The sequence below is a fragment of the Triplophysa rosa genome, linkage group LG11 (genome assembly GCF_024868665.1).
Source record: "Triplophysa rosa linkage group LG11, Trosa_1v2, whole genome shotgun sequence".
In the NCBI taxonomy this organism is placed as follows: Eukaryota; Metazoa; Chordata; class Actinopteri; order Cypriniformes; family Nemacheilidae; genus Triplophysa; species Triplophysa rosa.
In genome coordinates this window covers 13,271,287-13,282,805 of record NC_079900.1, presented here as the reverse complement: position 1 = coordinate 13,282,805, position 11,519 = coordinate 13,271,287, and the positions used below count along the sequence as shown (strand labels likewise).

Sequence of the window (11,519 nt, the reverse complement as noted above, 5' to 3'; positions counted from 1 at the left end):
TCTTTCTTTCTTTCTTTCTTTCTTTCTTTCTTTCTTTCTTTCTTTCTTTCTTTCTTTCTTTCTTTCTTTCTTTCTTTCTTTCTTTCTTTCTTTCTTTCTTTCTTTCTATAGTAATCTGATGGAGTTCATTAACACAGTGTGTCTAATATGGAAGCTGTTTATAAACACGACATGAGTATATGTTGAAAATATTAGCGCAACAATGCATTCCTTTCAAAAAATGCGTTAACTTGCAATACTACAATAATATATTTCTGACTGGGGTTGCATCCCAAAGAAATGTGACCGGCTTTATAAATAAAATGTATTAAACAAATTCTCTACTCATATTATCTTGTATATTTACCAAATGTCTTGTGCAACAAATGGTAAAAAAACCCTAAATGTATTATTTTATAGCAATAATACAGAATTTTCTTCTAAAACGGACAGTTTATTGTACCACTTACAGTATGCAATTTTCGGCTGTCTATTAATTATAAAAAGTCACCATTAGGAGCTATTTATTGTAATAACGTGCATTAAATTATCAGTGAGCAGTTCACTTCTATGCTTAGTTAAATATGTCATGCATCTACTGTATATTACCTTGGTGGGGTTTGACCTTGAGACAGTTTGACACTGAGACAGTCCTTCAGGACTGAAGATGCAAAAATTTGCCATTTGAGCAACTTTTTTCTCTGCATATGTATGTGTGTATGAGCTGGTTTGTTTACGTATATAGACCGTTTCATTGGACGAGTGTGCGCCTGACCCCAAGTTACTTCCGGTTTGTGTTCGGCTATCGTTTCTAATAATATAACTATTTATATTATATTTGATTTATGTTCATATTAATTTGTATTATTATTTTACTGCATAATAATTGTATTAAATAAACGATTTGTTGAATTCTGTTGTATATTCATTTTATTAAATAAAAATTTGTTGAAAAATATCGGCGAGACAAGTTTAGCCAAGTAACGGTTCTTCTCTGTTTCTTTTGATTGTTATCAGAAATAATCTACAGGCACTCTATTATTTTGTGGATGTGTACCAGGGGTTCAGTTGGGGTCACAAAAGTGTGCAAGCGCAGAAACGTTTGTTTATGTTGTTAAGATGAAACTGTCTATAAACCGCTTTAATCTGTGTCTCCTATAGTTTTATTATCCATTTCATATAGTCTCTCAACAGATTATGCATTCTGTTTATATACTTTCCAATAATTACTGGAAAAGCAATTGATCACTGTAAATTAGGCAATTGCAAAACACATGAGTGCTATGAGGTTGCTTATAAATCCATCAGACCACTCCTTTTGCCTTGTTAGTGCAGTGATGCTGAGATTCTATCAATGAGAAATGGCCCTTGTTCCCATGGTAACAGTTATGAATGAGAAGGGCCCAGTAACCGTAGAAACTGCCTGAATGAGGAATTACCGGTTGCTATGGGGATATGGTGTATTGCGAGGAAGACTGTGGTTAGAAACAGCCGAGATGCATCTTTATCATCTAATTCTAAACAAAAACTTGCAAGTGTATTCATGACTATACTTTGGATGTTCACATTAGGAGAGGCAGTTATGTAGGTGGAACATGCTATGACACCCTGTCTTCCTGGTTTTTATGCGGTTGCGATGTTCTGTTCATTGCCACATGAAACACTCCACCCTTTTTCTGTATTATTTCAGCTGTTTCAAACATTTCACACATGCACTGATCTTTTCCCTCTTGCTTTCCCTTTCTCTCACTCACAACTGTATACACATTGTCTCACGCTCACAGTGTGAGGGGTGGATTGTGGGAAGATGGATTGGCAGATGCCTCCCAGTGGGCTGCCCACTGTTAGTGCAGTGTAACCACCTGTGAGTGTTTGTGAGTCTCCATCTGTATCCCATAATCCCCCTCTGCCAGGTTCGTTGGGGCTCTTTTTTTCTTAACCAGCAATCAGGATTTTTGTCTTGGTTTTCAGTAGCAATAATTTTTCAAATATTTTCACGTCCTTTTTTGGCCACAAACATGGTCATCTGTGTCAGCACATTCAGTTTAGTGTTCTGCCACAAGCTGGATTCAAAGTCATGTTGCCTCCCTTATATATTTAAACATAGAAGGTTTCATTTTTATTTTTAAATCCTATATATATATACTGTATATATATATATATATATATATGATTAAATCTTAAAGATATTAGTTTAACGGTTTGGTTCTGTTATAAATGTTCCGCTGGTTGTATTTTGTATAACAATTTGTGAAGTGTTAAAAATTTAAACGGGAAGTTATTCTGGTCCAGCGTTGGCCCAGCATTGTTTACCTCTTCCTAAGTGGTCTATACAACCCACATTAATCGCTAGACCATCCAACAAACCTGAAAGATCCTATCAGTCCAGTAGTTTATATACAGTATTTTGCACTCTTTTAATAGACTTTACACAACATTCTATCAAGTAGATTTACAGTATGACAAAATGTTTTTTTAAGAAATAATGTATAAACCTTTTAAGACAAACTTTTTGTATAAGGCACAAGTAAGATTTAACATATCTTCTTACCACACTCTCTTATATATGTCACTATTGTGCAAAAAACCTTTTCTTTACCAATAACTGATAACTAAATATTAAGTAAATGAATTAGATTAATTATCTATTTTTATGCTATGGCATAGAAAACAGAATGCCTGATTCTGATTGGCTGGCAGACATTCTAAAGCATTTGAGTTCAACAATACTTGCAGTATTTTTTTATTAAATTACAATTCACTTTACCAAATTATTTAAGTTATTTTAAATAGCCAAAAATAGCCGAGCCCACTGTAGCAAAGGTGCTCCACTCATTGTTGTGGTCTGCTTTTCTGAAAATTGTTAATACTATTAACAAATTACACTAATACCATTAAACATTTTTATTTATGTGAATATGTTTATTCATGCTGTATATGTACTTATAGCCGCGGAAATAATTAAGAGACCATTCCTAATTTTCATTTCAAATTCAATAATTTCTAGATATTGTGGTCATTCCACACTCCACGACTCAGGAGTGAGTGACATGAAGTCATCCAACTGCAATGTGAAAGACTGACAGAATGACAAGACGTGTAAACTGTGATAAAAATCAAGGTCATCACATACATTTTTTAAAACTTTTCTTACATACATGTACAAATATTACTGTTGTATTGCTTAAAAGTGAAAATGAACTTGTTTTCTTTGCAGTATTTGAGGTAAAAAAAATACAGAGCATCATCTCTGTTATTTTGAGTTTTTGACCTGTATCTCCAATGTTCATTTTCTACAAATAAAATCAATAAATTTGGGAGAAATGTTGTTTTACCTAAACACATACCTATAAATATTGAATTTTAAAATCATAAAAAAAGGTCTCTGAAATGGTCTCTTTTTTTCGGCGGCTATATATGTGTATGTGGTGTATGTGTCTGCAATAGTGTATGCTGCTGATGTGTCTAGTGTATGTATAGGTAAGACAGTGTGGTTGTGTGTGTCTCGAGGTCTGGTGTTGCCTACATTGTATGGAACAGTTTAGTAAACAAAAACAATTACATTTAATAAACATTTGAAAAAAAACATACACATGCATCGATTCTATGTCAAGGTTAGGGGTGTGGGTAAAGTTTTAGCATAGAAAATGTCATTAGTGTATTATAAAAATGACAGATGACAGTCACCACCAGGCTAGAAAAACAAATGTGTTTGTGTGTGGTGGAGACGGTCAGACAAAGTGTTGTATAATAAGTCAGGAAGAGCTGACAGTGGTAGCTCACAGACTGCAGGTCTATAAATAGGTGAAGAGATGGGAATAAATCAACCAGTCAGCATCTTCCTCTCACTCTCTACCTCTCCATTTAGCTCCACCCACCACCTCTTCCTCCAGCTCATTCTGGCTCACTTCCTTCACCTCCTCCCCTTTTCTCTGTTCTCTCTCTTTTTCCCGTTATGTTTCATCCTGCTTTCCATCCACCCTCTTAAATTCACATTAATATTAACAAAATATCAACTTCTCTGATATGTGTCCTCTCTGCCTTGTGGGTTTTATAGTTTGTTGTAGTAAAAGGGAAGGCAAGGGTCAGTTTCATAAATGTTTATGGAAAACTACTGTCTCCTGACATGCTTCACGTCGTTTTAAAATGGATATTTCCTTTCCATGTCTGTGTGTGTGTGCTGCAAATTTGCTGATAAGTGATTTATATTCCCGTGTCATGTGTTTTGCTATCAGCAGCGCTGTATTGATTTGGCTGGATTTGTGTCTTTGTTCTTCTCCGCATGTTATCACTAAAGAAAATCTGTTTCCAGTGACTTTCCAGCACAAATAAAGGTCACATGAATGCAAAGCAGCAGTACTCACATTTATCTCTATTCTCTCTGCATGGACCTCTGACATTCTCTCTGCGGGGGGACTGCCGGTGTGTTTCATTCTGCCTGAAACTATTACTGCCCACTGCTTATTTTCACTGTGTCTATACTCTCACAACTACACACTGTAATGCTGATGTCTAACTGATGACTCCTGGTAGTTTGAAAACATCTACCTTCATTTAATCAGTGTTAAAAATGAACATTGACTTTATCCCTAAATGCTCGCTGTGAGGTTAGTCTGGGACTATTTAGATTTTCATAAACTGGTGTTTTACTGTAAGGTGAAGTGTGTCATTTTTGCATTCTGTTTGCACAGCTCATCTTCAGTCTGACAGTCATACACAAGCAGCTGTTTATTTTTGTTTGACATTGGCTTCTCTCCCACCCTGATTTCTGTCCATCTCTCAAGAATCCTGTCCACAGTGGGGTCGGACTTTGACCTGAGGACCCTGCGTGCTGTTCGAGTGTTGAGACCTCTTAAACTGGTGTCTGGGATTCCCAGTGAGTATCATAACTTAGCGTTAAGGGATCGCATGCTGCAGACAGTAATAAATAATGATTGATTTGAGGGATAGTTCCCCCCAAAATAAGAATTCTGTCATCATTTATTAACCCTTGTGTGGTTTAAATCTTATATATGAGTCTTTCTTCTGTGGAAAACGAAAGGCAAAGGTTTTGTGTCCATAAAATGGATTTCAGTGTTGTTTGGTTCCCAACATATATAATGTTATAATAATAATAACAAAATATCTTCTTCTGAGTTCTGCTGAAAAAAGAAGTCATACAGGTTTGTAATGCCATGATGGTGAATAAATGGTTAAAGAATTTTCTTTTGGGTGAACTATCCCTTTAAGTTTATTTGAAATGTGTAATGCCGCAAAATGTATGTTGCATGTATTTTTATAAACCTGCCAATGACTCAATTCAGAAGGTTTAATTGTAAATTATACAGAATTTTTAGGTAAATATAATTTTCCAGTAACACCTAGAGCATTTTCAATTGCTATGGATCCCATTCCAAAAGGTGCAGTTATGCTTTTAAGTCACCTTACACATTATCTATCCCCTTAGATCCTTGAAACCCCAGTAGGAAAAGTGTTTTTCTTATCACAACCATCATCAAAAAACTTTCAAAAAGAACTTGTTACTGTTCCAAATGTGGTACTAGGGAAAGTGGAATTGAGTATTGATTGGAAAAGGTTCCCCTTTAAATATATAGTAACTAACAAGGTAAGGGAAGTATCATTTAAATTATAACAGATTTTACCCAGCCAAAGCATACTTTGATATATACAAAAAAGATATAGACACAAGTTGTTCTTTTTGTTGTGTTACTAATGAGACTACACTTTATCTCTTTTGGGATTGTCCTTGTAAACTTGCTTTAGAATTTTTATCTGTTGTTTAAAGATATATTGTTTGGTTTCTTTGCTATAAGTAATACAAAAAAGAATGAATATTTTATAGTCAATCTTCTACTGTTACTTGCTAAATTTCATATTGATGCAAATTCTTTCATCAAAAGCCTTCATTTATTGCTTTTATAAATGAAACTCAACAGTACATTCAGGCTCATATTCTAAAAACACTAAAACCCATAAAACGTTTTTTTTTTGTTATTGTTGTTTTTTCAACCTATAAAAAAACTGCCAATGTGCTTGTTCTCCAGGCCTGCAGGTGGTGCTCAAATCCATCATGAAGGCCATGATCCCGCTGCTGCAGATTGGTCTGCTGCTTTTCTTTGCCATCCTTATGTTCGCAATCATTGGTCTGGAGTTCTACATGGGCAAATTCCATACCACTTGCTTTGACATCAACACCGGTAGGTGTTCTTAAACTTTTCACCAGCTGACTTCCTCGTCCATGATTTCCATCAAGTATGTAATGTAAAATTGTATTTGTTTTTATTAGGTGAAATCCGTGAGGAGTTTCCATGTGGGGATGATCCTCCCTCTCGACTCTGTCCTAATGGAACAGTGTGTAGACTGTACTGGCTAGGACCTAACTATGGTATTACCCAGTTTGACAACATCCTTTTTGCTGTCCTCACAGTCTTCCAATGCATTACCATGGAGGGCTGGACCGACCTGCTGTACTATGTAAGTCACACTACAATGTTTTACATTGACTCTTTGGAGTCTTCATTTCATATTCAGTTTTACTATATTTTAAATTAGTTCTATATTTACTCTTTTATTTTGGTTTTGATTAATCCTCATGGCACAGAATTGCTGATTCAACAAACTTTAAATATATCATAAAGTTGCCAGTCCACCTAATCGCTGCCTTTCAGCCATGTAGACGTACAGTAAGCAAAATCTGTCAAAAGCAGAGCAGTGCATTTACAGTCTTATCACTCACAAGCAGCCAGTCCACACTAAACAGAGAGCAGTCTTTTTAGTGCACTGAGGTGGTTTCACCCCTCCGTGACAGAAAACAGCGCGGTTATGTCAATGCCGTGGTTGAGTTTTACGAATTAATGATGTTTCCTCTGGGACCATTTTAATCCTGATGCCACATCAATCTATCCTGCAAATTAAGTGCGGATTCACCTGAAGGATTAAAGGTTTATTTTTCAAATGATCTGTTAATGAGAAATTAGTCTGAAGATGGTGATTTCACGTGACCTCAGAAAAAAGTCTTAAAAGGGTTGTACATATTGACAGAAAGGGTCTAGGACACATCAGGATTTTATTTCCACATTAGTACAAAAAGATTTAATAATAAAAAAATCTCTTAATTTTATTATGAAATAATTTAACATTAATTCTTGTTTTCATTTTTATAATCTCGCCCCTTGCCACATATTCTCTCTCTCTCTCTCTCTCTCTCTCTCTCTCTCTCTCTCTCTCTCTCTCTCTCTCTCTCAACTTAAGTTTTTCTTACAGCTGCCGAGAAAGAAACCTATGAATATTTAACTGCAAGAAGCCTGTCGCACATACATGGGCTTCCAGAGCTCTTAGACATGCAGTGAGTCAAAGCGGAAGAAAAATGTGGGGCAGAATTAAAGAAGACAGAAACAGGGGCATGGAGAATGTCTATGAGCTATGACAAAATAGAAATGGCCAGTGTCAAATGAAAGTGGCTAAAAAACAATGGTGGAAAACAGAAACTGTGAATATAGCAGTGTTTGCAGTTTTAAATAATTAGAATTATAAATAACCGTTAACCTAAAACCTTAATACCTTTCACTGCCCAAGCATGTGAAAACCCAAACAGCCAAATCTGCATAGATTTTCATATCCTTTGGGTTGTGTCTTACTTGGGCTTTGTATCCTGGGTTCCTTCCCTGGAGACAGTCATTGGAGCAATGGCACTCAAGATGGCCTTCTGTTGTGGAATGATGCAATGGTGTGGAGCACCCATATGTGCATGCCACAGATGAAGCAGTCCCAGCCAGATGGTTGCCGCTCTCAGGTTGCACATTGCATGGTATGCGGTGTCCTAATAACTGTCATGGTACGCCCATGGATGCTCTCATCCTCTGTTAGTAAGGTCACATTTCAACATTCCCTCAACAAGAGAAATGGCATATTTAAGAGTAAAACTACACGGATTGTATTGAAAACTTAACAATGTTGGTTAGAGGCTGTGTAGAATGATTTCAAGACAGATGCAAAGAAACCAGATAAATACACTATATTGCCACTTCATGGCGCTGCCTGGGCTGTTTTCTGTCATTACAGAGCAATGATGCTTCGGGGAGTGCATGGAACTGGATGTACTTCATCCCTCTCATCATCATCGGCTCTTTCTTCATGCTTAATCTTGTTCTGGGTGTGCTGTCAGGGTAAGCAGCGTCTCTCTCAGGAAGTGTGTCTGTGTGTATGCTGTGTTCTCAAGTTTTGGCCACTTTTGATACATTCTCTAGCTGGTACAGTACATTCTTTAAAGATCGGGTAACATGCTATNCTCTCTCTCTCTCTCTCTCTCTCTCTCTCTCAACTTAAGTTTTTCTTACAGCTGCCGAGAAAGAAACCTATGAATATTTAACTGCAAGAAGCCTGTCGCACATACATGGGCTTCCAGAGCTCTTAGACATGCAGTGAGTCAAAGCGGAAGAAAAATGTGGGGCAGAATTAAAGAAGACAGAAACAGGGGCATGGAGAATGTCTATGAGCTATGACAAAATAGAAATGGCCAGTGTCAAATGAAAGTGGCTAAAAAACAATGGTGGAAAACAGAAACTGTGAATATAGCAGTGTTTGCTGTTTTAAATAATTAGAATTATAAATAACCGTTAACCTAAAACCTTAATACCTTTCACTGCCCAAGCATGTGAAAACCCAAACAGCCAAATCTGCATAGATTTTCATATCCTTTGGGTTGTGTCTTACTTGGGCTTTGTATCCTGGGTTCCTTCCCTGGAGACAGTCATTGGAGCAATGGCACTCAAGATGGCCTTCTGTTGTGGAATGATGCAATGGTGTGGAGCACCCATATGTGCATGCCACAGATGAAGCAGTCCCAGCCAGATGGTTGCCGCTCTCAGGTTGCACATTGCATGGTATGCGGTGTCCTAATAACTGTCATGGTACGCCCATGGATGCTCTCATCCTCTGTTAGTAAGGTCACATTTCAACATTCCCTCAACAAGAGAAATGGCATATTTAAGAGTAAAACTACACGGATTGTATTGAAAACTTAACAATGTTGGTTAGAGGCTGTGTAGAATGATTTCAAGACAGATGCAAAGAAACCAGATAAATACACTATATTGCCACTTCATGGCGCTGCCTGGGCTGTTTTCTGTCATTACAGAGCAATGATGCTTCGGGGAGTGCATGGAACTGGATGTACTTCATCCCTCTCATCATCATCGGCTCTTTCTTCATGCTTAATCTTGTTCTGGGTGTGCTGTCAGGGTAAGCAGCGTCTCTCTCAGGAAGTGTGTCTGTGTGTATGCTGTGTTCTCAAGTTTTGGCCACTTTTGATACATTCTCTAGCTGGTACAGTACATTCTTTAAAGATCGGGTAACATGCTATTTCTTGCATTCTTTGCACTTTTTTACACTTTTGAACGCGCTGGCTTCTCATGCTTAACATGGTCAACTTGTTAAAAAACGAGTTTTGCACGCGGTAAGTCAAACTAAATCATATCTGTGTACGTGCATAATGTAAAAAACACGAAGGGATTAATGCGATGATGCATTGTGTGCAGGTGCTGTAGTTCCGTCCCCCTGCCTCCCTCCCGCAGCTTGTCTTTTTCCGGAAATAATCATATAGCTGTATCTCTCTTTTATAAATTTGATCAAACTAAATACTCTTCGAAGATACGACGTATGCAATTCTACTGTATAGGTACTCAGGATTAATATGAGATTGGCAGAAATTACGTGTGTTACCCCATCTTTAATAAACAGTTTGTGGACATTTTGTTTTAAAAGCATTTGTTTTGAGTGTACTCCGGTCTTGTAAAGCCAGTATTAGGTGAGCAAGATGGCCATATAGACCTGGGTGAAATAACCTTTTCAGATTTTCAACACCAAGGAAACTGGGAAATTGAGAATTGAATTGGGAAAGATGGTGAAATGTGTTGAATTAACTACACTATTAATTATGCATAAAAATGAACACTTGTAAAAATCTTTCAGAGTTTTATTAAGTGACTCTGATGATATCAAATGGCGAAATGTCACCTGACATACAGTGTCTGTCCATCACTAGTCCGTATAGTGTGTTTGTTGCATGTTAATGTGCATGTGTGTGATACAGAGAGTTTGCCAAAGAGAGGGAGCGGGTGGAGAACAGGAGCGAGTTTCTGAAGCTCAGGCGTCAGCAGCAGATAGAGAGAGAGCTAAACGGATATCTGGAGTGGATCTGCAAAGCAGGTAAATGTCATAGAGCCATTAAATACTTTAGACAGCAGCTATAGCCATGAATACAGACACTGACTAGTTGGAACATACAGCTAATGTGTTGCTATTGCTATGATTTCATTTGCTGTTAATTTACCCATATTTTACAAAAGCTTTTAGAATGTCCAATAATAATGTTTAACGGACTCATATTTTAGTTAGCAACTTTCACAATTTCAGTATGTTGTTTAAAATATCAATCTTTAATTCTGTATAGAAGAAGTGATTCTGGCTGATGAGGATGACACAGATGACCGGATGCCCTTTGATGGTATTTACATGAACTCCTCCATCCTTCCTTCCTTTCTAACCCCCCACATACACCAACCCCCATCTCTCTGTACTCCCTTACTGGGACAAAGTGTTGATTTTCATTGTAAAGGAAGACAGATATCAATTGCATGTTGGCTTTGCTGAGAGGGTGATATTGTATACTTCATGAGTTAATGTAGTGTTCATGAGCACATTTACTGTACATTAGTGTAGCAGTATATATCGCATACCTGATGATGTTTGCTATTTCTTTATCTATTGTCTATTTATCTATTACTCTTTTCGCTTCAGCTATGTTGTCAGTTTGTCTGTGGTGAAATGCATTGCAGTTTACACGTGTTATTTTTTAATCTATGTGATTGGTGACACACAGGCTCAAGACGGAGGCCCACCATCAAGAAGAGTAAAGCAGACATGCTTGACGCTGAGGATGGAGATGGTGACATAGGTGTGCATTAGAGCGAGACACACAAACAGATGTTGTGCAGAAACAAACAGACTTGTGGCAGTATCCAGTAATACAGTTTACAGTATAATTTTATTGTTTACAAATTGTTTATATTTATCTGAAATCACAGTAGCTTCTGTCGATTTTGAATGCTTTAACCAGGCCTGTCTTATGGAGAGCAGGTGTAAACAAAACCTACTTATACAGCCGTGGGTTTTTTTAAGAGACCATTCCAATTATAATTTATTCAGCATTTCTAGATGTATTGTGGTCATTCCAGTCCAGTGTCTGTAGAATTTCAATAAAATCAAACCTTAGGAGTGACATAAAGTAATCCAAAACACATGACAAGACACATAAAAACTGTGATGAAAGTTGAGGTGATCACATAAAAAACGTATACATGAATAAAATACATGTACTGTTGTATTGCTTAACAGTTAATGTGAATGTGTTGTCTTTGCAGTATTTGAGGTCTGGAAAAATACAGAGCATCTTTTCTGTTATTATCACCTGTTTATCCAGTTTTCATTTCCTGCAAATAAATGCAAATAGAAACAATATTTTTAATTGAAATTTGGGAGAA

At 37.0% G+C, this 11,519-nt stretch overlaps 1 protein-coding gene across 26 annotated transcripts in view; it reads left to right on the top strand.

Moving 5' to 3' along the window:
- cacna1aa (calcium channel, voltage-dependent, P/Q type, alpha 1A subunit, a) overlaps positions 1–11,519 on the top strand; it is an 80,848-nt gene that overhangs the window by 15,867 nt on the left and 53,462 nt on the right. For 25 of the 26 annotated variants that reach the window (XM_057346262.1, XM_057346258.1, XM_057346252.1 and 22 more), the window contains exons 1-4: positions 9,097–9,219; positions 10,070–10,185; positions 10,430–10,483; positions 10,859–10,933. In XM_057346262.1, the coding sequence (XP_057202245.1) occupies positions 9,149–9,219; positions 10,070–10,185; positions 10,430–10,483; positions 10,859–10,933 (316 nt within the window). In that variant the 5' untranslated portion in view covers positions 9,097–9,148. Of the gene's footprint in view, positions 1–4,763; positions 4,856–6,023; positions 6,177–6,265; positions 6,454–8,040; positions 8,145–9,096; positions 9,220–10,069; positions 10,186–10,429; positions 10,484–10,858; positions 10,934–11,519 lie in introns of those variants that run through there. The other variant, XM_057346269.1, reaches the window with a different exon arrangement.